At 37.5% G+C, this 27,659-nt stretch overlaps 2 protein-coding genes and 1 pseudogene across 4 annotated transcripts; all 3 read right to left on the bottom strand.

Annotated features, from left to right (window-relative positions):
* Positions 1–283: 283 nt before the first annotated feature.
* LOC109191780 (60S ribosomal protein L19-3-like) lies at positions 284–26,352 on the bottom strand. 3 transcript variants are annotated; one of them, XM_019342456.1, is made up of 6 exons: positions 26,198–26,352; positions 24,268–24,390; positions 23,347–23,660; positions 23,064–23,119; positions 22,903–22,950; positions 284–438 (listed from the first exon to the last, which is right to left on the bottom strand). In XM_019342456.1, the coding sequence occupies exons 1-5, from the start codon at positions 26,307–26,309 to the stop codon at positions 22,926–22,928; spliced, it is 630 nt and encodes a 209-aa protein (XP_019198001.1). In that variant the 5' UTR covers positions 26,310–26,352; the 3' UTR covers positions 284–438; positions 22,903–22,925. The 3 variants fall into 3 exon arrangements, with proteins under 3 accessions (XP_019198001.1, XP_019197993.1, XP_019197984.1); XM_019342448.1 differs by lacking the exon at positions 284–438 and adding an exon at positions 22,474–22,693; XM_019342439.1 differs by lacking the exon at positions 284–438 and having other exon boundaries at positions 22,474–22,950.
* LOC109191795 (60S ribosomal protein L19-3-like) lies at positions 311–3,934 on the bottom strand. The gene is made up of 5 exons (XM_019342470.1): positions 3,669–3,934; positions 1,583–1,705; positions 825–1,138; positions 591–646; positions 311–486 (listed from the first exon to the last, which is right to left on the bottom strand). The coding sequence occupies exons 1-5, from the start codon at positions 3,778–3,780 to the stop codon at positions 462–464; spliced, it is 630 nt and encodes a 209-aa protein (XP_019198015.1). The 5' UTR covers positions 3,781–3,934; the 3' UTR covers positions 311–461.
* On the bottom strand, positions 15,866–21,755 carry LOC109191852 (annotated as a pseudogene).
* Positions 26,353–27,659: the final 1,307 nt, after the last annotated feature.

Genomic DNA, 27,659 nt, shown 5'->3' with positions numbered 1-27,659 from the left:
ACAATGGGGAAGAACAATTGGCAATAGAGAAGAACGATAGGCGGTGAATCGGTGATATTTCCAGCAAAGGTGGCAGCTTTCTGGGCAGTGAATAACAGGTAACCTATTGGTTACCAGTAAACATGGTTTATTTGATCAATTTTAACAAGTTTGAGTGTTTAATTGAACTATTTTAATATTAGAGGGCTCAATTGCATTTTGGGTAAAGTTTGAGGTCTTATGTGATCCTTTTCCTTAGAATTAATCTAACTGACATTCTGTCAGGCAAAACTTTACTGTTATCTTCTAGTGAAGACAAAAACCACAAAGATAATGAAGCACATTAGGTGACACAAAGTATGTATTACAATAACAGAAACATTCAACCAGTGTTTTAACAACAAAATTGACCAAAAAACAGTAAATATGATGTCTGGCGGAACAATGTCTCAACATCACCTTGCCAAGAGATGTCTAATCATTCACTTCTTGGACTTCTTGCCAGCACTGAAAGAACCAAGGTGGAAAGGACAATTAAGTTGGCTAGTATGATACAAGAATAAGTTGGATTGCATGATACAAGTATTTAGAGGATATAGCTCCCAACTTACTCGGCTGGTTTAGTTGCAGGTGGAACTGCAGCAGCGGCAGACCTCTCACCGGGTCCCTGAATAACATCACAAAAGTAATAAATACATTCTCATAATATTTGGATGTTTCAAAAATAGTCAATTTTAATCAGTGTTTTTATACTTTTAAACGGGATGATTACTGTTTATCCGATTAATATATAGTGATTTAAATATTGAACCACTCTTCCTCAATGAGATAAAAGATATCTTTACCTGATTCAAGCGCTCCTCCCTCCGAGCAAACTTCCTTTCTCTGCTTGCCTTGTTTTTAGCACGCTTGGCCTCAAACTGGTCAGACAATGTCTTCTCTCTTGCCTTTTCTGCCTTTGATTTGTGGATACTCTCCATAAGCACCCTCTTGTTCTTAAAGACATTTCCTTTAACTTTCATGTACATATCATGGTACATGTGCTTATCAATTTTCTTTGATTCTCTGTACTTTCGGAGCAAGCGCCTTAGCACACGCATTCTCCTCATCCAGAGGATTTTTGTTGGCAATCTTGCCTCCCTGGTACCTTTGCGCTTACCTGATCATGTCCATACAAAGAGCATAATGGGAATGTCTTATGGGAGTTATGAGATAAAACTTCAAGAAAGAAGAAACAAGGTGTGCTAGTTTCAAACAACTTTGTGAAACCACCAACTATAAAGCTAGACTGCCTTACTAATCAAACTTTGAGAATGCATAATAATATGGACTTTCCCACTGTTACTTTGAATACATATTGCGTTTTTGAAAGAAAGATAGAGTTTTAATGCAGACTACTATGTGTAATTCCAATGAAAATAAGTAGAAAATGGTCAATAGAAAAGTACAAAGGTAAAAGAACAAGTAACAAGTCATGAAAACCTTTTCACTGAATCGTTTATTTACAAGTACAGAAACCCTTCAGGCAATAAAAACTTACTGTACACTAACTCTACCTATTAATTACTAACTTTTAGAAGACGAAAGAGTAGAAAAACAATACCATAACCAGAGTGGCGCCCCTTTCTTTTTGCCTCCTTCATTCTACGTGCACGAGACCTAGAGTGGATCTTAGTTGGTTTCCTGATAATGAAACCATCTTTGACCAGTTTCCTAATGTTTTGCCCTGCAATCAGAAATCCAGCATCAATGACTCATCAGTCCATACCCAAAAGTTCCACATAAAGGCAACAGGAAGGAGAGCAATGGTTATCAAGGCAAAGAGCAGACCAATCTGAAACGTAACTAACCACCATGTTAATTTAAAATAAGAGAAAAACATACTCTGTATTACTTAAGCGCTTCAAAATCCTAATAAACCACATTTAGCAACTTATATTCATTTGAGGAGAAGTAGAAGCATTTTTATCAGATGATTTTTGTAAGGAAATGGAGGAAGAGCTTGAAATAGTATTATGAGGTTAGAGCTTGATATAGAGTTAAGTGCTCACCCAATGGTCATTATGTCACAAGTTCAAGGTTAACAGAAAAACAACAAAACTTAATGGGAAAATTCCAAGTTCAAAAGCAAGGATAGGCACTTGATTGCATACTGGATTATAATTATTTTACTAATTAATAGTACATTATTATAAGTTTCATGCAACACAATCTTTTTAAGCTAATAATAACTCTTCAAAATCTGGAGAATGATAATAAGTGTTGTAAAAATCGGCCAAGGCGCCCCTATGCTGATGGGATTTAGGTATTATGTGCTCAGTAGGTGGCTGGCCGATTAGCTAGCCGACTAGGCCGGCTAATCAGCCAATTATTATTTTTGTTTAAATTGGATAGTTTTGCTCAAAACATCGCGACACAAACCTAAATCTAAGGAAATCACCACAAATAAAAAAGGAATTTACAAAAGAAAGGCAAACCTAAATCTTTTGCAATTACAACTTGCACAGTTACCCTAGCGTTCCAATCGACGTCTCAGACAAAGGACCATCCATCATCTGTCACCCGTCACCTGCCGCTCAATTCATTACAATCACCGTCAGCCCCAGCCGATTGACACCGACGAGATGCTGTCACCCATCACTCATCACATGTCACCCACTCCCCATTTAGAAAAATGGAGTCGCTGGTATGAGATTTTACAATTTCTCACTTTAATTAATGCTTTATCAATGCTAGCTTGAGTACTTATGTGACTTTGAGGCTTTGAATTAGGGTTGGACTTTTAGGTTTTGGCTTTAAGCCAGGGTTGAGCTTGGGTCAGGCTATAATGCTTTATTTTAGCATTGCTAAAATGTTTTTTAAATTATTATAAATGAAGGAATATACACATACACACACACACACTAGCACACATAAATGAAGGAACTTAGGCGCTAGCCTAGGCAGTGCCTAGATGGCACCCTGTACCCCAGCACCTTTTACAGTTGTTTATTAACACGATGCACTTCTAATTTTATGTTTTTCCTTTCAGAAATTTGGGAAACAAAGAAAAATCATTTTGGAACTGTTACTGGTTTTCATTTTTGAACTTTTATATTTTTGAAAAAGATAGCAGGTATTCCCCCATTCATAAACTTTCATTTATAGGATTATTTTGCCTCCCAATGATGATGCAGATCATGATCAGCTACAGTGTATCAATAGTAAGTGGAAACTCAATCAAACATTTCAGATTTGTTTGGACTGCATATCTCCATAGTCAGTTGATTTTAAGAATATCGAAGTTGAGTCTGAGCTTCAGCTACTATTTGAGAAAGCCAATAAAATGTTAGGAGGATTTTGAAAGGTATTTTCAACTTTTAAGTAGTGGGACTAAAATTGCATTGTGTAAGAAACAAGTCTAATGATCTATGGAAGATTTATTTTTATTTTTAAAAAGATGAAAATGCAACACAAAATGCCTTTTAACCACTTGATTATCAATCAAATTAACGCCATGCCTTTAACCACAGGACTATCCAATCGTATGTACTGAACGATGAATCGAAAGAGTGAATCACCATACACGACCAACACATCAATGCTATCTCAAATAATCCATTGTCATAGAATCATGATTACAGCTATAAAATCGAACAAAGCAAAATGTTTACGGGAGACACACGGAGAGAGAATGAGAGAGAGCTTACGGGAGTTGGCCATGGAGATTTCATTGCCTTCATTGGGGTCAAGCCAAACCTTGCCACGGCCACACTTGAGTACGCTGGCAGCGAGACGCTTCTGAAGCTTCAGCGACACCATCGTTGCTTCCTAGCCTCCTCGGTGCTAGGATTGCAGCCCAAACGTTTAGAAGAAAGGAAGCACTGCAGCTTTTATATGTAGTGCTTTAGATACTCGTTTAGGGTTAGGATTCTAGAGCGGAGGATCCCCAGTGATAGTAGCGAAATTCGTTCTAGATACATTTTTGCCTTTAATTGTAAAATACCCTCAAATTTATGAGTTCTACTATATGCGCTCCCTATTTCTAATTTTCTACTCTATCACTTTTACTTTCTGATATTATAATGAATGATAAATATCAACATCAAAATTTTGGAAAAAAGGAGTAGGAGTTGAGAGTAGAATTTTTCATTATTTTTAAGGAAGGCTACATATACACACTATTTGCCTCAACTAAGGTTCAAACCTTATACCTCCCACTTAGGGAAGCAACTCGATACTAGTGAACTACAAGGCACTTGGTTTGAAAGTAGAATTTAGAAGTATAAGTAGTATTTTTCCAAATTTGTATATGTGATTCTTTAATTTATGGGAAAAGGGTCAAATACACCATATAATTTTGTGTAAAAAGTCAATTAGGCTCCCAAATTTTTAAAAGTTACAATTAGACATATTAACATATTAATTTTAGTGCATCAAGCCTCAAACCCTAATTGTGACCTATTATAGCAGGTCAGCGGAGCTCCGGCGACATTCTAGCAAAAGATCGACTAGTTGGTTGTTGGAAAAGGTGACCAAACTGGTCACCATCTCTGTCGCCCGGAGAAGGCCGCATTCTCCGTCGTGGGATAAAGCGACCAAATTTTTGCCAGAATGTCGTCGGAGTTTCGCTGACCTAGTATAGCAGGACACAATTAAAGTTTTGGGTCTTAATGCACTAAATTAAAATGTTAATGTGTCTAATTGTAACTTTTAAAAGTTCGAGAGCTTAATTGACTTTTTACACAAAGTTAGAGGGTGTATTTGAGTCTTTTACCTTAATTTAATAATAAATTATTGTAAATGATTGAATTAGTATATTTTAATAGTTTTTTTCAATGCATGGAACAACCAAAAATTAAAAGTAAACAAAATCAATTAAAGAAATTGTTGTCATACCCAAGGATTTGATTCCATGATTGGATTATTATAAAGTAATTTGAAAGTAGTAAAATGTAAACAAGTATTCCTCTCACATTGGTGGAAGGTGATCGTTTAAGTAATAAAGTAAAGTTGAGCAACCTTTCGGCACATGGATACAAGAAAGTGATTTAAAACATGAAGGCATAGTAAAGTGAGTGCTTCTATGTGGAGCGCTCAAAAAAACCTTAGTCAAAATCGATACTTTGACAGGTTTGATAGGTCTTTCGCACCAAGCGAGAAACATGGCATGATGCACACTTCTATCTAAAAAGGAATTAATGCAATTTTCAAGGTAAATTTAGGATTTGAATATAACATACTTTATCCAAAGTACTTCAAAAGAACACATCAGAACGAGCACTACATAGACCCAAAGATTTTAAGAGACAAATAGACAATTTTATAAGCGCTTCATTGTCGAGAAGGATGATGTGATGTACATTTCTGTCCTAAAAGGAGACAATGCAGGTTTTAAGGAATATAGGGTTTGAATACAACCAACCTTATTCAAAGTACTCTAAACACATATCAGAATGAACACTACACAAACCCAAAGCTTTTAAGAGACAAATAGACACTTTTGTAAGAGGCCACACTACTTCACTACCTCTTGTCTTGGTTGACTACATGGATTTGACTCGTAGACCATAATGTAAAGAATTTGGAGATGGGGGACAAATTTGTAAAATTTTAAAACTGCGAACTAAAATATGAAAAATTATACTCTCATTATGTGTTTAACTTGTCAAAATGCTAATCTCAATATATTTTTACTGTTCATTCAAAAAAGTAAAACCTCATATTTCATATGTATTTCAAGAGTATGTCCAAATTTGTCACTACCGATCAAAATTCATGATTTGTTGCCGTTTAAATGTTGGAAAAAAATAGCTCAAATTGGCATAAAATGACATGTTAAGTGGCTATTTTGTGGTACAATTATCAATAGGGTCCACTTCTGATTTGGATCGGGTCAAAGTGGATTCGGATTCTTCGTAGTGAGACGAAGAGATTGATATATTGTACGCTCAAAACGTATAATGGGTGAATGAGATATTGATTCTCAAAGTAGACCCATTGAGTTGGAAAAATGAAGGGAAAAGTGAGCTTTGTCCCACATTAGTTTGGAATGAGGATTTTCCCCCCTTGTATACAAGAGCTCTTTTGAAGCTTGTAGAATTGTATAGCATAGAGGCTCTCTCGCGCGGGGGGAGGGGGGGGGGGGGAGGGGGTGCAAATCAAATTCCAACTAGAAACGAGATCGAAAGGCTTGACTCAAGCCCGAGCTCGTGTGCGCGGGCACGAATATCGTCCGGAAATTGGCTAGCCTTGCGGGATTCGGTTCGGTATCATATCATTTTTCCAACATGCCACTGCAACTTGTTTTGGTTTGGGAACCGAAACTGAACAAGGCCGAACTTGGAAGTTCGAGCTTATGGCCGAAACTTTATGTTTCGGCCATGTGGGCACCATGTCTCGGCCTTGTGGCCGAAACTTAGGGCCGAAACTGGAAGTTTCGGCGTGCACGAACCTGTACTGCTTTCTGTGACCGTTGGGTGTTCAATTCTTACTGTTACGGAATTAATTCTTTGAATTAATTCCAATTTTTATTTTTGAATTGTAACCCATGGTAATGGTTGCTGTTACCAGGTGTAGTGGGGGGTGCCTTAAAGTGCCTTATTAAGAGCTATTTAATCCTTCAACCCTATATAAGAGAGGGTAGAGGCAGCAGATTTTATACACAGAAAAATAGAACATGAAAGTTCATCTTTTTAGCCTCAAAACTTTCTGCTTCTACTATTTCTTTAGTCATACTGTGTTCATAGCCTTGTCTTGCTCGCCGGATTCTTTGTTTGAATGCTCAAACATTGAATCATAGTAAGTTTTATCCTGGGAAGCCTAGGCCACAAACGCTCCTAGCATCTTTGGAAGGTGGCAAATAAGGTTTTAAGGAAAGAGTGATCGCTTGACTCTTGCAAAAACCCAACACCAAACAATAGCCAAATTCTCCATCTTTCCTTCCCTATTTTTTCCAGAAAATAATAATCTTATTTTTGATTATTATTTGTTTTTCTCCCAACGGCTCCAACAGTCTTAAAACCTTACTCATTGTTTTCCCGTTGGTAGAACCGTCAAAATGGGTTTTACCCGCCGGGTCGACCCGTCCCGTACCGCCGTAGGTAGGGGACGGGTTCTTCAAATTTTGATCCGCCAGGAGGCGGGCTTTTTAGCTCGTCCCGCCTGAGTCACGGGTCCAGGCGAGGCGGGTCAGGCGGGTCACGGGTTTAGCCCGCGACCTGCTAATACATATATATTTTGTATATATATTTAGTATTTAATATATGTTATTTTGGTTTGTGTAATTGTGTTAGTGTGTTATAACTTATAGGATTATAAATTTATAGGAATACAATACTAGGTAGTGTTACTGTACGTCTATACAGTGATTCTTTTTTTTTTTTAAGGATATTGTACAATGATTTTTTTTTTTTTTAAATTAACACAGTGAAAAAATTGATTAGCCCGCCCCGCCAGCGGGCTTTGGCATGGCGGGGCAGGCCGGCAACATTCGAAGCCCGCTAAGAGGCGGGCTTTTTAGCCCGTCCCTCTACGAGGACGGGCTTTGGTGTGTTTTGGCCCGTCCCGTCCCGCGAGACCGTTTCGACGGCTCTACCCGTTGGTGGTCTTCTCCGAATTTCCTTGAAGAAAATGGAGCATCCCGTACTGCCAATCGATGGGGAGGATAATGTTGTTACGGACAACAATGGAAGAAACGACAACAATAACGTTGTTGCGGACAACAGTGGAGGAAACGGCAACAATGTTGCTAATTCTCAAGCTACACCAGTGAATGTTGGTTCACAAGATGGTGGGAGCACTGAGGGATATATTCTCATGTCTCGGGTACCTTCGGTACCGAGTGGTTCGGCTGAAAAGCCGGAGAAGTTCACCAGTGTTGGGTCGAACTTCAAGGGGTGGCAACAAAAGATGTTGTTCTACCTGGCAACTCTCGGATAGGCAAGGTTCTTGTCCGAGAGTGTTCCTGCGTTGAAGGAACATGATGCACAATCCGTGATGGCAGTTGGCTATTGGAAGGATTCAGACTTCCTTTGCCGAAACTACATCCTGAATGGATTGTGTGACATGCTATACGATGTATATCGAAAGATAAGCACATCAAAAGCGTTGTGGGAAGCTTTGGATAATAAATACCGAAGTGAGGATGCCGGCTCAAAGAAGTTTGTGGTTGGCCGATTCCTCGACTTCAAAATGGTTGATTCAAAGACCGTGCTAAGTCAGGTAGAAGATTTGCAATTAATCTTCGATGAGATTCGTGACGAGGGCATGGTGTTGAGTGAAGCCTTCCAAGTGGGATCTGTGATCCACTTGTTGCCTCTAGGTTGGAAGGACTTCAAGAACTACCTTAAGCATAAGCGAAAGGAAATGAATCTGGAGGACCTGATCCAACGACTCAGGATTGAGGAAGGGAACATGACGAATGATAGGAAAGTTCCTATCGTTGTTGGCACTAAGGACAACGTTATGGAGCACGGTAAGAGCTCTAAGAGGAACAAGAAGGACAAGCGAAAGCTAGGTCCGAAAGGTGGCGTTACCAAGAACAAGTTTCCTGGTGAATGCTACAATTGTGGCAAGCATGGCCACAGAGCATCTGAATGCAAGGCTCCAAGGAAGAAGAACAAGAGTTCTGAAGCCAATGTTGTTGGAGATAGCAGTCAGAATGAGGTCGAGATTAGCCTTTCGGCTATGGTGACCGAGGTGAACCTCGTGAGCTCAAACCCTTGTGAGTGGTTCATCAATACCGGTGCAACCAGGCACTTGTGTTGCAATCGAGAGATGTTCAACACCTTTTGAGACCGTTGAGGGTGAAAAGGTGTGGATGGGAAACTCTGCCCAGTCTGCTGTGGAAGGCATGGGCAAGGTGGTTCTGAAGATAACTTCCGGGAAGGAACTAACGTTGAACAACATGTTGTACGTTCCGGAGCTGAGAAAGAATCTTGTATCTGGCTCTCTGTTGAACAAGCATGGCTTTCGCATGGTGTTCAAGTCAGACAAAGTAGTTTTGTCCAAGTTAGGGATGTTTGTTGGTAAATGATATGTAACTGATGGGCTCTTTAAGCTCAGTGTAATTCCTGTTATCAATAAAAGCAAAGTTAATTCTATTTACTTGCTTGAGACTTCCAATTTGTGGCATGGTAGACTAGGTCATGTTAATTTTAATTCTATGCATAGATTAATTAGCATGGACCATATTCCTAACTTTAAAATTGACACAAATAACAAGTGTGAAATTTGTGTTGAGGCAAAACTAACGAAAGTACCTTTCAAATCGATTGAAAGGGAAACTGAACCACTAGAATTAATCCATAGTGATTTGTGCGATTTTAGATCGATTCAAACGAGAGGTGGTAATAAGTATTTTATCACATTTATCGACGATAGCACACGATACTGCTATGTGTATTTGCTTAAAAGCAAAGATGAAGCCGTTGATAAATTCGTTCTTTATAAGAATGAAGTGGAAAACCAACTTAATCGGAGAATTAAGAAGGTTAGAAGCGATCGAGGTGGTAAGTACGAAGCACCTATTGGTGACTTCTATGCAAGTGTAGGTATCATACACGAACGTACGACACCTTACTCACCTCAATCGAACGGTGTTGTCGAACGAAAGAATCATACATTGAAAGATATGATGAATGAGATGCTTATAAGTTCGGGCCTACCTCAAGATGCGTGGGGTGAGGCGATTTTGACAAGTAACTACCTTTTGAATAAGGTACCCCGTAAGAAGCTCGATAAGACTCCTTATGAGCTGTGGAACGGTAGGAAACCTTCCTACCAGTACCTGAAAGTGTGGGGGTGTCTTGCCAAAGTATTGGTGCCAACACCTAAGAAAGTAAAGATAGGTCCTAAGACGGTGGACTGTATCTTTATTGGCTATGCACATAATAGTAGTGCTTATCGGTTCTTAGTACACGAGTTCCATAATCCGGATGTACACGAGAACATGATAATAGAATCAAGGAATGCATATTTCTTCGAAAATATATTTCCTTGTAGGTCCAACGAGGGACCGAGTACGTCAAAACGAACGTTTGATGAAACTATGGATAATGATGGTGGGGAATTCGAGAGAGAACCCGAGCTCGAGCCGAGACGCAGTAAGCGGGCGAGAGTTGAAAAATCAATCGGTCCTGATTTTCTAACTTACTTGTTAGAGTATGATTCGGGTACTCTAACTTGTTTATTAGAAAATGAACTCGATTTTCTATCTTGTTTGATAGAGAACGAGCCTCGAACGTATGTAGAAGCTGTGACTTCTACGGAAGGACCAATGTGGAAAGAGGCTATAAAAAGTGAAGTGGATTCTATCCTACAGCATCACACTTGGGAACTTGTTAATCTTCCTCCGGCTAGTAAACCCTTAGGATCCAAGTGGGTCTTTAAAAGGAAGATGAAACCTGATGGTTCCGTCGAGAAGTATAAGGCTAGGCTTGAAATCAAGGGTTACAGGCAATGCGAGGGCCTTGATTACTTCGACACGTATTCTCCCGTGACGAGAATAAACTCCATTAGGATGATACTTGCCATAGCCGCGCTGCAGAACTTGGAAGTTCATCAAATGGACGTTAGACCGTTTTCCTAAATGGCGAATTAGATGAGGAAATCTATATGGAACAACCCGAAGGGTTCGTGGTTCCAGACCAATAAAGGAAAGTGTGTAAGTTGGTTAAATCGCTCTATGGTTTAAAACAAGCACCTAAGCAGTGGCACGAGAAGTTTGACCTTGCGATGTTAACTAATGGGTTTAAAATAAACGAAAGTGAAAAATGTGTCTACGTTAAGGAAACGATAGACGGCTACGTCATTCTTTGTTTATATGTCGATGATATTCTCATTGTTGGTAGTAATGATCGGATGATCAAGTCTACCAAAACCATGTTAAATGCGAGATTTGACATGAAGGATATGAGTTTGGTTGATTTAATCCCCGGGATTAGAATTATTAGAAGACATGTTGGTCTCGTGTTGAGCCAATCACATTATATTGACAAAATCCTTGAAAAGTTTAACAAGGATGATGGTCAAATGGCTAGAACACCGTTTGATACAAACATTCATCTAACCAAGAACCACGGAGAAGGTATTTCACAAGTGGAATATGCTCGGGTTATTGGTAGTTTGATGTATCTTATGAGTTGGACTAGGCCGGATATTGCCTTTGCGGTTAGTAAAATCAGTAGATATACGAGTAACCCCTGTGCCATGCACTGGAAGGCAATAGTGAAAGTTATGAATACCTGAGGTATACTCGTGACTTTGGACTGCACTACGGGAGATATCTCGCTGTACTTGAAGGATATAGCGACGCGAGCTGGATATCTGATATTAAGGACTCTAAGTCCACAAGTGGTTACGTGTTTACACTAGCCGGTGCAGCCGTTGCATGGAAATCCTCTAAGCAAACTGTGATAGCTAGATCCACGATGGAATCTGAGCTGATATCCTTGGACAAAGGCTGTGAAGAGGCTGAATGGCTACGCCATTTTATAGAGGATATTCTTAATTGGGAAAGACCGGTACCTCCAATATGTATGCATTGCGATAGTCAAGCCACAATTGGGAGAGTACAGAGTCATATGTATAATGGTAAGTCTAGACACGTGCGTCGTAGACATAATACCATTAGATAACTACTCACAACTGGTGTTGTCTCGATTGACTACGTAAAGTCAAAAGACAATATAGTGGATCCGCTGACCAAAGGGTTAGGCAAAGAAGTTGTGGAGAAGTTGACACGAGGAATGGGTCTAATTCCTTTGGACTAATAAGGTCTATAGTGAACACCCAACCTAGCTGGCACCTAGGTTCAATGGGACAACTAAATTATGAAACAGAGCGCGTCACTGTGGGGGTCTCGGACTCCCTACCACTCCTCGTTAAAACAGTGACTCCCGCACGAGGCTAGCATGTTAATGCTTTAATGATTCTTGAGTATGCGGGATACTCGAGAAAGAATCACCTATGTAAGAGAGAAGTGAGGGTCGCTTCAAAGGAGAATTGTTGGGCACAATTCTTTAGAAACTCTCGCAGAACCAAGAACGGTGACCCACGACCAAAACGGGCACACTCGTGAGAGCAAGAGCATGGTTGGGAGATTCCTGTGTGAGATATGTCATCGTCTACACAAACGGCAGTCGGTTCAAAGACATCGCGTTCTACCGTACAGCCAGTAGAGTAAACATGTCTTCACAAGGGAAGGTTCAAAGGGTATAGTGACTCCCTACATATCCTATGTAGGGATCGACTGTTTGAACACATTTGTTTCCGATTTCAAAATACCCCGAAAATCAATTTTTCATTCAAGTGGGGGATTGTTGGAAAAAAATAGCTTAAATTGGCATAAAATAGCATGTTAAGTGGCTATTTTGTGGTACAATTATCAGTGGGGTCCACTTATGATTTGGGTCGGGTCAAAGTGGATTCGGATTCTTCGTTGTGAGACGAAGAGATTGATATATTGTACGCTCAAAACGGATAATGGGTGAATGAGATATTGATTCTCAAAGTAGACCCATTGAGTTGGAAAATAAAGGGAAAAGTGAGCTTTGTCCCACATTGGTTTGGAATGAGGATTTTCCCCCCTTATATACAAGAGCTCTTTTGAAACTTGTAGAATTGTATAGCATAGAGGCTCTCTCGGTGGGAGGGGGGGTGCAAATTAAATTCCAACTAGAAACAAGATCGAAAGGCTGGACTCAAGCCCGGGCATGAATGTCGTGTATGGCCGAAACTTTATGTTTCGGCCTTGTTTCAGTTTGGGAACCGAAACTGAACAAGGCCGAACTTGGAAGTTCGACCTTATGGCCGAAACTTTATGTTTCGGCCTTGTGAGAATCATGGCCGAAACTAGAAGTTTCGGCCTTATGGCCGAAACTGGAAGTTTCGGCGTGCACGAACCTGTACTGCTTTCTGTGACCGTTGGGTGTTCAATTCTTACTGTTACGGAATTAATTCTTTGAATTAATTCCAATTTTTATTTTTGAATTGTAACCCATGGTAATGGTTGCTGTTACCAGGTGTAGTGGGGGGTGCCTTAAAGTGCCTTATTAAGAGCTATTTAATCCTTCAACCCTATATAAGAGAGGGTAGAGGCAGCAGATTTTATACACAGAAAAATAGAACATGAAAGTTCATCTTTTTAGCCTCAAAACTTTCTGCTTCTACTATTTCTTTAGTCATACTGTGTTCATAGCCTTGTCTTGCTCGCCGGATTCTTTGTTTGAATGCTCAAACATTGAATCATAGCAAGTTTTATCCTGGGAAGCCTAGGTCACAAACGCTCCTAGCATCTTTGGGAGGTGGCAAATAAGGTTTTAAGGAAAGAGTGATCGCTGGACTCTTGTAAAAACCCAACACCAAACAATAGCCAAATTCTCCATCTTTCCTTCCCTATTTTTTCCAAAAAATAATAATCTTATTTTTGATTATTATTTGTTTTTCTACCAACGGCTCCAACATTAAAAACTAATATATGTCGATCACCAAGAACTACGGTCATTTGTTGCATGTTGTCCAAGACTATCATCGTTCGTCGTTTGTCATTCGTCATAAAAAAAAAAACTGTCAACTTCCAACTGCCACCGTCTTACGCTCCACCGCCATCAACACTTTCGAATGGCAAGGAGGAGAACACGATTGTGAGATGAGAGGAGAGTAAATGAGAGAAGAGAGAGAAGAATGTGAGAGATAACGGAGAGGAGAGAGGTTGGATTTAATGGAGCAGTAAACATATTATTATTATTTTTTTCATATATGTATGTACATACAGTGGTTTAAATATAATAAAAGTATTAAAATTAATGTAAAATGGTTCTAATTTTACCATATACTTTAGGCACAATTCTTAAACTGCCGATATCGAGGTTTGGACCTTAATTTTTTTTTTTTTCTAAATACTATTTACTGAACCAATGAGCTAAACCTGATTTTCCATAAATTTGTCCATAATTCAAAATTTTCACAATTTATTTCCATGCTCATTTCTTCACAATTTATTTCCCATGCTCATTTTTTCACATTTCAAGAATGCTCCCCATCGATTCTAGCGAGTCACGTAACATGTCATGCTATCTTCTTACCTTCTTCTATCTTGTTTGTTTGTTGTTTTTTTTTTTTTCTTTCAATGAAGAAGATGAACGAAAATAACACATATTTTATTTTTATAACACATGAGGTACACTGGCTGTCATAAAGAAAACAAGGGACACATGCTCCCATAAAACTTGGCACACTGGCCATCAATCACAAATCCAAGAACATGGCACATTGGCACACAGGTTGAAAGTAAGAACATGAGCAGGCCCAAAAGAACATGGCACGCAGACCACCAAATGAGAAGTGTCATAACCAGCAGCAACCAATCACAACAACTTGGACACTAACAGGATTAGCTACTATTGATCAGCAGCAAGCTTGGTCAGACCAACGGATTTGATGAATCCTACCCGGTCACCGTTCAACCGAGTCACGGTGCAACTTCTTACCGCAAGCACCCACGTTGAGGCATGGCATGTTCAAAAAGAAGCCCACTAGGGTCAAACCAAGAGAGCACCCCGACCATACATACCTCAGAAGGCCAAAAGGAAATGAATAGAAACATGCAAAGAAGAAAAAACATACACACCTCTAATAAATAATAAAAAAAAAGAAATGAATGAATAAATGAATAATGAATGAAAGAATAAATGAATGAAAGTACTAAGTAGGAGACACGAAAGAAAGGCATACACCCTCAGTAACTGTAACCCCACCCGGAACTCGAAAGGAGCTTAACTACTATTTTTTATTAAATATTTAATTATGAAATTTCTGTGTTAGGCATTAATTTAAATAGTACTTTTGTAAAGATAATTTGCATCGTGTTGGTCCCTATGAGTAAGAGATAAGGGTAGGGAATAGACTTGTATAATTTTTAAAAGGGGAAATGACACTTTTTCCCCCTGAGTTATATACTTATAGCACTTTTTCTTCTTGAATTATTCATGTAAGCACATTAACCCACTCAATTATTCTAAAAGTGACGAATTTTTTTCCCCTGATATATTAAATTTACATTTCTACCCTTAAAGTAAACATTTTATTTATTTTTTCTTCTCTAACAAATTATTGCGTATACGTAGGGATGACTACGGTTCAATTATAACTGAACCGGACACTATAGAAATCAAATTAAAAGTTTCCGGTTATGATTCATATCTAGAACCTAATATTTGGATTTTAGTTTATTAAAATTAATTATGAATCGAAAAAACTAGATCCTGAACCGTGAACCGGCAGTTTCAGATCCGGTTTGCAATTTTGAACCGTCTTTATTTTAAATTTTTTTTTTTATTTTAAAATAGTCTAAATTCAACAGTAAATGTATTTTATTTTTTCAGTTCGAAACATGAACTGGCCATTCTGGTTCACAATTTTAATAAACTCTAAATATCTGGTTTCGATTCTAAATTGTAATTGAAATATTTGGGTTTGGTTGGTTGCAACGAACCTTCGATCCAAGCAGGGGAGAAAGGGAAGAATAGACAAAACTGTAAGGAAAGGGAGAAGAAGTAGAAATGGCAGAAGGTTGTGGGGAGAGAAGAAGCAGAAAAACGCAGAAGGAGAAAGGAGAAGCTGAAGTTCAGAGAGGATAGAGAGAGAAGTGAGAGAAAAGATTTATCATTGATTAATCCAAGCAAAACCTAACAACCAACTTAAGGAGTAAAACGGCATCGTTTATCGCCTTGCTGACGACACGACGGTTTATTGAGTTCTCGGGGCGTTACAATACCTTGCCCTCTAAAGATCCTTGTCCCCAAGGATCAATCATGGGAAATTGAGTGCACTGCCATACGAGGATAATGGGGAAGACCAGACTTGTTTTGTTGAAATTGCATGCTTCTTGTATAGTTCATTTTCATCACTTGTATTTTGACCAATTGTTGGAGCAATTGTGCAAGGCTTCTTGATCAGAGTCTCCACCAGTAGTTCTCATCACAAAAGGAACTCCAAGTCTGCAATACCACTCTGCATTATCATTCACAGCAGCAGGAAGTGTGTAATCCACCACAATTAAATCTGGATGCTCCTCAAGGATTGAGGACAGAGTGCTCTCTCTGTCAGAAAGACCGTGCACTGTAATCTGTTTCCCCCCTACGTCTACTACCTTTCCTGAATCTTTAGGACCACTAAGCCCCACAGGGACAGGCAGAAGACCTGCAGAAATGGCAGCTTCAAGATAGGGAATGCCTCCTTCAACTATCAATTTGTCCCACTTAGCCATAACTATTCTTTTCTTGTCTAAATCTGAAATTTGTATACATAAAACGAGAACTCCTTGCATGCTATCCATCCTCCCGTAAGCACATCTAACAACATCACTTTCCCATTTTTCCAATTCAGAATAATCAACTCCACAACACTTCATACTAGAAACATGCTTCCTGCGATGATCAGATATTATATTTAACTTTGGTACATTCACCTCACAACCCCTGTAGCTATAGGCTCCCACTCCAATTAGGAAATAAGCTATTCCCCACGTTAGCCAGACCCAGTGGATTCCAGACAGAATAAGGGTAACAACCACTGAATTAATCAACTCCAAAAATATCCCTATGCGTTCACTGTGTCCAAATACTGCTTGTGTTCTGTGGATTCTACTATATTGTTGCACCGTTACCAGTACCTCCCCTTTAATAGATCCTTGTCCCCAAGGATCAAGCAAGGAAGTACCACCTGGATCAAAAACAAAGTTACTGCACCTTTGTATTTTAGGATTTGTCAATATGCACCTCCTAGGCATGACTATTCTTTCTTTCTCAGAATCTGAACTATGTTGATACAAAATCAGTATAATGTTCATCTTCCCTTGGGAGAAGACCTCAGAGAGTTGCGTAACAGCAACAGTTCTCCCATCTTCGAGTGTTCCCTTGTATACTGGTCCAAACATTCCTTAAGGGGTGGGAGGGTTGGAATTTCCATTTGATAAAAAACCAGAGTCCTCAAATGCCAAGTAATGGCTAACATAAGGTCCAGAAGGTAAATTCACCACCTCATCTTCATAAGAAATGTTGGCAATGTTTTGTAATAAGCTCTCATCTAACACTTTGAAGAAACAACTTCGAGCATCACATGCGACATTTCTTACCACACATAGCACTGGAACAACATTTGCTGTCTCAGCTTGTGGAGCATAGTATGGTATAAAGGGAGGGACTACATGAACATGAGGCTGATCCATATCTTCCCACACTTTTAAACGATCATCAATTACCATTGCTAATTTTGGATAGCAAATGTCACCTTGGAAGATATTAAGTAAAGACTTTCTTGCCACTGATTTAACACATACAATGCGGTCCACTAGTTGCTTTGTGCAGATAAGCTGTGCCTCTGGGTCAAGCAACCTCCACATCTCCAATGCATAATCCCTTTCTGCCATTGTGCAAACATATACTTCAAATCTTTTGAGACCTTTAGCAGTTAAATAAGTTTTCAAATCATCCCAAGTAGGCCGTAATCTGACTAGCACACTAGTGTCACAGTTCTCTGGGTTGATGCGTGTAAGGACAACATTCTTTTCCTGCAACCTCATGACTAGACGAAGAGATAGGGATGTCAAATGGGCTGGCCCGCTGAGTTTTGGACTAGCCCTACAGGGTTGGTGGACTAATTGGCTTGGGCTAAATGGTTTTTTATTTTTTTCTTTTTGAGTTGGGTTGGCCCTAACCCTAAAAAACGGGTTGTTGGGCTAATCCAACGGGTTAAATCACTAAACAAAATTTTTATTGCAAATAGAGCATGTTCATATATATATATATATTGTGTGTGTGTGTAGTGTATATATAATGTGTAGTGTATAAAAGTTATTTTATATATACTATCAAATAATGTAATATATATATATATATATATATATATATATATATATATATATATATATATATATTTTAAAGTATATCAAGGCAAGATTATATTGGAATTGTTCATACATAAATAATTGAATGTTAAATTTGCTTAGAGAAAATTTCAATTTTGGTCCACTGACTATTGGAGTTGTGTTAATTGTAACACTTGACTATTAAAATTGTTAATTTAGTACATTGACTATGTAATTTCTATCAATTTTGGTCACACCGGTCAAATTACCGGCGAAAATTGGCCGGAAAAATTTTAATGGTAAAAAATGAGGACATTTTGGTCTTTTCTTCTTCTCTGTTCTTCTTCTCCAGGGCTCCACCGGAAAATTTCCCCCTCTTCTCGGATTACGAGCTTGTGCTCATTTGTGCGCTTCAACTGCAGGTTTCCATGGCTTTCATTACCGTCTTCTCTCATCTTTTTTATCCGGTTTCCGTCGCAAATTCACTCTAAATCCTACCATCTCCGTCGCCTCTGCCGTCTAGCCCAAGCATAAGATATGAGACGAATTTGTTTGTTTCTCTAATTCTTTTAGAGTGTAATGGGGAAATGCCGGATTAGGGTTCAAATCCTTGGGCTGTCTCTAATTTTTTGACCTTTGTCCTCTGTTTGAAGCTTCAAACTATTGATTAATTTGTAGGTAATTCCTTAAAATTTTGCCACATGAGGTTGATAGTTTATCTTGTTAGATGTGCTTGTTTTATGTTGTAGTTATAAATTAAACTAATACTGTGGTTGAAGCCATTGACTGTTGCCAATTTTCTTGGTCTAAGTGCTCTGGATGCAAACAAAGTTACAAACCCATCAATGGCCTTCATGGGTTCTGCACTTCTGCGCCTAGAAGAAACCCAACGGAGAAGAAGAATAGTGAAGAAGTAAAAGACCAAAATACCCCCATGATTTTACCATTAAAATTTTTCCGGTCACTTTTCGCCGGTAATTTGACCGGCGTGATCAAAATTGATAGAAATTGCATAGTCAATGTACTAAATTAACATTTTTAATAGTCAAGTGTTGCAATTAACACAACTCCAATAGTCAGTGGACCAAAATTGAAATTTTCTCATTTGCTTATTTAAATAAGCAATTCTAAGTTTACAAATGCAAGATAATATAGTCAAGATTGATTATAATTGTCAATAAAATAATTGTATAGGTATGGTTAAAACCAAATACGGGACATAAGGGAGAGCAAATAAAAATTAGGGCATAAAATATTATTAAATATATACTAATATTGAAGAGCTAACCGCTGATTGCCAAACGGACATTGCGAGATAGTTTTCCACTTTAATTTGTTGTGTGATTCGAATACTCTTTTTTGTCAATAAATCACCCAAGTAGTTAATATGATTCGCTTAATTATTATTTTTTTTTAATTTTTTAAAAACAATTATTATTATTATTTACATGTTAATCTAAACAGCTAATTTTTTCAAATATCTTTTTACCAACCGTTGATATAATTTGCTGGTCAAATTCGCTAACATAATCCGCTAACTGCTGATTGTCAAACAAGGACATTGCGAGGTAGTTCTCACTTCAATTTGTTGTGCGATTTGAATACTCTCTTTGTCAACAAATTCCTCAAGTAGTGAATATGATTGGCTTTATTAATTATATTTTTTAAAATTTTTCATGGTATTAATAAAATACTTGGTAAATAAATATATAGCATTATTTTGTATTATAATTTTGATATTTAATTAAAAAAATAGTACACAAAAAAGATAATAGACAATGTAGTGATCCGAATATAATCAATTGATGAATTTGAATGTCAAGAATTTTTACATTGGAGAAATATAAAGACAATTTAGCTAATAAAAGTATTTCTCTTAATTAATTTATTGATAATGATTTTTTTTTTAATAAAGACATTGTAGGGACAATGTAGCGAATATAATCAATTGATGAATTTAAATGTAAATAATTTTTATATTAGAGAAAAATAAATACAATATAACTCATGAAATTATTTCTCTTATTTAATTTATTGATCATGAATATTTTTGTAAATGCACATGTATTATTTTTTGTTGTAGCTACTAAATTATTATTTTTTAATTTAATAAGAGTAAAATAGAGTACTAATTATGCCAACTTTGATTGGGATGAGGTTCGAACCTAAGATTTTCTTATTGAAATCAATGAGTAAGTTAATGGTGAACTAACAGAAATTAACGGAAAAGATAATATTTAACAGAAAAGTTAACGGATAATCATAAGCATTAAGGATAAATTAGGAAATCTTAAGGAAAAATTAAAATCTGATCTATCTGTGCCATTCATTTGATTAAAAATTTTGACCGCCATTTTTTCTACCCATTATAGGCCTAACTCTCTTGGGCTCTTATTAGTATAGTAGATATAGTGTGTGTGTGTGTGTGTGTGTATATATATATATATATATATATATATATATATATATATATATATATATATATATATATAATGTGTGTAGTGTATAAAAGTACATTATTTTATATATACTACCAAATAATGTACCTTCAATACACAAATGATGTATGTTTAGTATATTAAAAATGTACCATATATTCATGGTCTACACAAGTTGTATGAACTTTGGTCCATCCAATAATGATTGGATATTACACGGGCCAGCTCAACAATCCATGAGTTGGCCCAACTCAATCCAATAACCCGATACGGCCAACGCAATGAGCTTATTTTTTTTATTGGATTGATCTTTTTGGATTTTAGCCCTGCAATTTTTAGGGCTTATTGGGCCAGCCCATTGGTTCAGGGCTAAATTGACATCCCTACGAAGAGTGCACTCATGCCCATCAGATAACTGGGGAACCTCCTCTTGAACAACCTTATATACTTTATTACCATCCACAACACAATCACCCTCTATGTACTGTTTTAGTAATGCCATATCCTCAGTGTATCTCTTCGTCTCTGCTGACAAACCTAACACCCAAATTGGATCTGTCTCTCGCGCAGTCCAACTTCGCAAAGCCTCAATCCTATTCTCAAATGACCTCATTGTATTAGCAACAATCAGCGTCTCATCAAGATCAAACACAATAGATAAACACCTCATATTTAGCATTCCCAAACATGAACCATATAACCCACGCGGCATAGAGAAACACCAGAAATAAGGGAAATTTTTCTGTTTACTTGGCATTGCAACTAAGTGTACTTCTTCATTTTTAGCAGTAAATTCAACATCAATTTCTTCCTTGACATCACTAAGTTCCTCCAAATTATCAAGAGGTGGTAGACTATCATCACGCATGCCCTTATCAACTAAGCAAGTAGTAGCATTTTCAATTACCTCAACCTCTTGATTTGTCTTTAGTAGTTTAGAATCTCCGGCAGGGATCCTTGATTCATCATTCGGAACCAGAGGAGGAGATCTATCGCTCCCGTCGGCCTCAAGTGGCACTAGCTGTGGAGAAAGGGGAGCCATTACAGGTGCTTGGACTATGGAGCCTCGCTGTTCGAGATTCTTCACCGGGAGAGTAGATTTAGCAAGTCCCATAACTTCCAGCACCTCGTCTCTGAATCTGAGCATATCATCACTAAGATTGGACATCTGAACCTTTAGCTTCTCTATCAAATTATCAGTCACTTGAAATTGTATGTCAACTTTGTTGTTCAACTCCACCATTTGGACTTCAAGTTTGTCCAACCGAGCTTCCATGGTGGATGAGATACGGTTCTGAGTTCCCAGATTAGGGCTCTGATACCAATTCCAACGAACCTTCGAACCAAGCAGGGGAGAAAGGGAAGAATAGACAGAACTGTAAGGAAAGGGAGAAGAAGTAGAATAGACAGAACTGTAAGGAAAGGGAGAAGAAGTAGAAATGACAAAAGGTTGTGCAGAGAGAAGAAGCAGAAAAATGCAGAAGGAGAAAGGAGAAGATGAAGTTCAGAGAGGTTAGAGAAAAGATTTACCTTCCATATAATGTACTGTTTATATATATAGAAGATCTAATAACAGACTATTTTCTATCTAAAATATCGGGTACAACTACCTTGCTGACGACACGACGATTTATTGAGTGCTCGAAGTGTTACATTGGTATAGTGTCTGTTTGGTTTGAACCAAATTCGGATCATAATTTGTTGGAGATGAAAAACAAATAAAATATTTATTTTAAGGATTTTAACATTTTAGGAGAAAAAACAACCACTTCAATAATACAAGGAGAAAAAATACTATTAAGTATATAACTCAAGAATAAAGTATCATTTTCTCTTTTTAAAATCTTTTTCAAAAGTTCTTAAGCTCAAGTAAACTTGATCTTAGTTTTATTTCAAGTACACATCGAAAAATAAATTTTACACCCTTTTTACTTGTGATGCATGCATTTGTTCTTTTCAAAATTAGGTTTGGTTGTTTAAGTACTGAAATAAAAGTGCAGTAATAAAAGATAGAGAGAGAGAGTTTTGAAATATAAAATCATTTCCAAATATGTTGTGTCAGCAAGATAAAAAGAGAAATTCACCCAAATTCAATCCAATTATAAATTGAAAATTTTCATAATAAAAATACTATTTAAAAATTTTGTTAAGAAATCTATCATGTCCATATAAGTCAGCAGGGAAAGGAGCTATTATTTGCTCTTGAACGATCAAGAAAAATAAATAAAATTAATCCAACCGTCACTCTGTCAAGCAAAACTTTCCCGTTACCTTCTAGTGAAGACAAAAATCACAAAGATAATGAAGCACATTAGGTGGCACAAAGTATGTATTACAATAACAGAATCATTCAACCAGTGTTTTAACAACAAAATTGACCAAAAAAACAGTAAATATGATGTCTGGGGGAACAATGTCTCAACATCACCTTTCCAATTTGTTCATTTTAAACAACAGAATTTTGGTTTCAAAGTATATAGCAATTTGACAAATTATATCATGGACCAAGATCTACCTTGCATTGTGGACCCTAGTCCAAAATAACAGTTAATAAATTGAAAGCGCACATAACATAAATTTTTGACCAAGGTCCATAATGCAAATATGATGTCTGGGGGAACAATGCCTCAACATCACCTTTCCAAGAGATGTCAAATCATTCACTTCTTGGACTTCTTGCCAGCACTGAAAGAACCAAGGTGGAAAGAACTATTAAGTTGGCTAGTATAATACAAGTATATTTAGAATAAGTTGGATTGCATGATACAAGTGTTTAGAGGATATAGCTCCCAACTTACTCGGCTGGTTTAGTTGCAGGTGGAACTGCAGCAGCGGCAGACCTCTCTCCAGGTCCCTGAAAAACATCACAAAAGTAATAAATACAGCAAGTTTCGTGTTGTGCAAAACAGTTGACCTGCCTTGACATTATTACGTTCTCATAATATTTAGATGTTTCAAAAATAGTCAATTTTAATCAGTGTTTTTATACTTTTAAACTGGATGATTAATGTTTATACGATTAATATATAGTGATTTAAATATTGAATCACTCTTCCTCAATGAGATAAAAGATATCTTTACCTGATTCAAGCGCTCCTCCCTCCGAGCAAACTTCCTTTCCCTGCTTGCCTTGTTTTTAGCACGCTTGGCCTCAAACTGGTCAGACAATGTCTTCTCTCTTGCCTTTTCTGCCTTTGATTTGTGGATACTCTCCATAAGCACCCTCTTGTTCTTAAAGACATTTCCTTTAACTTTCATGTACATATCATGGTACATGTGCTTATCAATTTTCTTTGATTCTCTGTACTTTCGGAGCAAGCGCCTTAGCACACGCATTCTCCTCATCCAGAGGATTTTTGTTGGCAATCTTGCCTCCCTGGTACCTTTGCGCTTACCTGATCATGTCCATACAAAGAGCATGATGGAAATGTCTTATGGGAGTTATGAGAGAAAACTTCAAGAAAGAAGAAACAAGTTGCTAGTTTCAAACAACTTTGTGAAACCACCAACTATAAAGGTACAAAGGTAAAAGGACAAGTAACAAGTCATGGAAACCTTTTCACTGAATCTTTTTTTACAGTACAGAAACCCTTCAGGCCTTCAAAGAATAAAAACTTACTGACACTAACTCTACCTATTAGGGCATCCCCAACAAGGGGATTATGCACAAGTTAAATAATGTTTTGCCAACATGGAAGGATAATAATTAAGAGAGAGAAGATTTGAGTCTCATCTGCTAATTTGGAGATTTTGCAGAACAATGGGACCCACACCCATTTAAAGTTACTTTCACGCCAGCTGGGCGCGTTGCTGGCCAATGTTTCCACTTTTTTTTTTTTTAAATCAGCATTTATTATTATTTTTTTCTTTTATTCTCTTTCCTACCATCTTCTCTTTCCTAATCACTCACAAAAACTCCTAAAAAACTACACCAAAATCCTCACTATTGAGGACAAAAACTCCTACAAACTTTTAGAAGACAAAAGAGTAGAAAAACAATACCATAACCAGAGTGGCGCCCCTTTCTTTTTGCCTCCTTCATTCTACGTGCACGAGACCTGGAGTGGATCTTAGTTGGTTTCCTGATAATGAAACCATCTTTGACCAGTTTCCTAATGTTTTGCCCTGCAATCAGAAATCCAGCATCAATGACTCATCAGTCCAAACCCAAAAATTCCACATAAAGGCAACAGGAAGGAGATCAATGGTTATCATGCCAAAGAATGGAGGAAAACCACAGTGAAAAGAGCGGACCAATCTGAATACATAACTAACCACCATGTTAATTTAAAATAAGAGAAAAGCATATTAATTAACCGCTTCAAAATCCTAATAAACCACATTTAGCAACTTATATTCATTTGAGGAAAAGTAGAAGCATTTTTATCACAATGGTCATTATGTCACAAGTTCAAGTTGAACAGAAAAACAATAAAACTTAATGGGTAAATTCCAAGTTCAAAAGCAAGGATAGGCACCTGATTGCATACTGGATTATTATTATTTTATTAATTAATAGTACATTATTATAAGTTTCAGGCAACACAATCTTTTTAAGCTAATAACAACTCTTCAAAATCTGGACAATGATAATAAGTGTTGCAAAAATCGGCCAAGGTGCCCCTATGCTGATGGGATTTAGGTAATATGTGCTCATTAGGTAGCTGGCCGATTAGCCAGCCGACTAGGCCATCCATCGTCTGTCACCCGTCAACCCCAGCCGATTGACACCGACGAGTTACTGTCACCCATCACTCAATCACATGTCACCCACTCCCCATTTAGAAAAATGGAGTCGCAGGTATGAGATTTTACAATTTCTCACTTTAATTAATGCTTTATCAATGCTAGCTTGAGTAGCTTATGCAACTTTGAGGCTTTGAATAAGGGTTAGACTTTCAGGTTTTGGCTTTAAGCTAGGGTTGAGCTTTAATGCTTTATTTTAGCATTGCTAAAATGTTTTTTTAATTACTATAAATGAAGGAATACACTCACACACTGGCACACACTTTTGTTATTAAGGAACCTAGACGCCTAGTCACCCATTCAACAGTGCCTTTTACAACCTTGATTACAATAATCTAAGTAGTTGTTTAGTAACATGATGCACTTCTAATTTTATGTTTTTGCTTTCAGAAATTTGGGAAACAAAGAAAAATATTTTGGAACTGTTATTGTTTTTCATTTTTGAACTTCTATAGTGCATCTAATTTGGGGGGAACTCCAAGAGGCCACATGAAACAGGGTTGTGTTTTGGAAATTGTTTTCCACCCTTCTTAAAGCATTCGAGCTTTATTCTGAAACACAACAGGGACAAAAAGATTGCAGGTATTCCCCTCCTTCATGATCAGCTACAGTGTATGAAGGAGATGGTAAGTGGAAACTCAATCAAACATTTCAGATTTGTTTGGACTGCATATCTCCATAGTCAGTTGATTTTCAGAATATTGAACTTGGGTCTGAGCTTCAGCTACTTTTTGATAAAGCCAATAAAATGTTAGGAGGATTTTGAAAGGTATTTTCAACTTTTCAGTAGTGGGACTAAAATTGTGTAAGAAACAAGTCTAATGATCTATGGAAATTTTATTTTTAAAAAAAATGAAAATGAAAATACAAAATTTGCCAGTTGTTTGTTCTTTCTTTTTGGATAGTCACAAACTACCCAACATGCTTCTGTTTCTATCTAGTGGAGCTAAATTAAAACATCTTGTCTATCTCTTCAGGTAAAAACAAAATACCTTTAAACCACTTGATTATCAATCAAATTAACGCCATGTCTTTAACCACAGGACTATCCAATCGTATGTACTGAACGATGAATCGAAAGAATGAATCACCATACACGACCAACACATCATGATTACAGCTATAAAATCGAACAAAGCAAAATGTTTACGGGAGACACACGGAGAGAGAATGAGAGAGAGCTTACGGGAGTTGGCCATGGAGATTTCATTGCCTTCATTGGGGTCAAGCCAAACCTTGCCACGGCCACACTTGAGTACGCTGGCAGCGAGACGCTTCTGAAGCTTCAGCGACACCATCGTTGCTTCCTAGCCTCCTCGGTACTAGGATTGCAGCCCAAACGTTTAGAAGAAAGGAAGCACTGCAGCTTTTATATGTAGTGCTTTAGATACTCGTTTAGGGTTAGGGTTCTACTAGAGCGGAGGATCCCCAGTGGTAGGAGCGAAATTCGTTCTAGATACATTTATTCCTTAATTGTAAAATGACCCCTAAATTTATGAGTTCTATTACACGGACTTCCTATTTTTACTCCATCACTTTTACTCCTTAACTAGTATTTTCACCCGTGCGATCCACGGAATGAATTTGTTATAATATATTAAGAATATTTGAGTTGTTATACAATTATTTACATTATACCATCAAATATTATATAGTGCAATTGAATATATGGTTTGGATCGTTTATATTTGTTGATGCTATCATTGCTTGAATTCGAGCAAATAATTGCTCAAATTAATAGCTAATGTGTAGATGTACGCATGCGGTGCTGTAACTTTAGAAGTTTTATATATCATTGTTTAAGATTTTTATAAATTAGGCAAATGTGCTCGTTCTCTAGCAACTTAGTTATAGTACTCGATTGTTATCCTAATTCATTTGCATATATGATATATTTTTGTCTAGATATATAGCAATTTTGTCATTTTGAAAAAAAAAAAATAATATCAACGATTGTATTTACACATTATTGAAAATCTCTTTGTGGACGAAATTGGTAGTCGCAACACAATATTGTCCATCCTCGTCTAGAGCTAACACCTTCAAGCCATCAGGATGGGTGACTCGGGAGAAAGTCACGTACAATTGTCCGTGATTAAAAACCAGTTTTTTTTAGCAATAACCCAACGTGAGTTAGTGTTTGGTCTTAGATTTTGTTGATAGTCATGGCATATGCAAGCATCAACGGGAATTGTTTACGCTGGAACTTGAAGGGCAATCTCGTATCAGAAGGAGTGAGAGACAATCGGGGGATAAGAACTTTGGTTCTTTCATGTGTCCCATTAACTATTCTTGCTTCGACAATGTGATCTGTCAATCTTATGATGATGAGCCGCGTCGCGTTACAAATACCAAGAGAGTGGACTATGTTTCGCAATAACATAACAGGTGCACCGACCTTTAATGTCAATGAATGATTAGAAAAAACCCCCGACAATCTCAAACTATTTAAGAATTCAGGAGTGTGTACTTCAGATAGATTTTTCATTGTCTGATTCTGCCTTACAGAAAGAGTCACAACTTAAATATGTTTGTCCTTCTGCAGTATTCATGTCGCACATGTACTGATTAATTTGATCAACGACATCTAAAGTCAGCGAGAGGATCGCTCGGCCTTCTAGCTGTGACTCATCGAGCATGTCATATCT

The sequence above is a fragment of the Ipomoea nil genome, unplaced genomic scaffold, assembly GCF_001879475.1.
Source record: "Ipomoea nil cultivar Tokyo-kokei standard unplaced genomic scaffold, Asagao_1.1 scaffold0208, whole genome shotgun sequence".
NCBI classification, from domain to species: Eukaryota; Viridiplantae; Streptophyta; class Magnoliopsida; order Solanales; family Convolvulaceae; genus Ipomoea; species Ipomoea nil.
The sequence above is the reverse complement of the archived record's forward strand: the minus strand, read 5'-3'. Positions and strand labels throughout refer to the sequence as shown.

Coding starts and splice junctions, on each gene's coding strand:
- LOC109191795 (XM_019342470.1), bottom strand. CDS start 3,780: ATGGTGTCGCTGAAGCTTCAGAAGCGTCTCGCTGCCAGCGTACTCAAG. Junction 1,139..1,582: donor GGGGCGCCACTCTGGTTATG/GTATTGTTTTTC, acceptor GGACATGATCAG/GTAAGCGCAAAGGTACCAGG. Junction 487..590: donor CCTGCAACTAAACCAGCCGA/GTAAGTTGGGAG, acceptor TGGTTCTTTCAG/TGCTGGCAAGAAGTCCAAGA.
- LOC109191780 (XM_019342456.1), bottom strand. CDS start 26,309: ATGGTGTCGCTGAAGCTTCAGAAGCGTCTCGCTGCCAGCGTACTCAAG. Junction 24,391..26,197: donor AATCTCCATGGCCAACTCCC/GTAAGCTCTCTC, acceptor TTCTGATTGCAG/GGCAAAACATTAGGAAACTG. Junction 23,120..23,346: donor GGGAGGAGCGCTTGAATCAG/GTAAAGATATCT, acceptor GATGTTTTTCAG/GGACCTGGAGAGAGGTCTGC.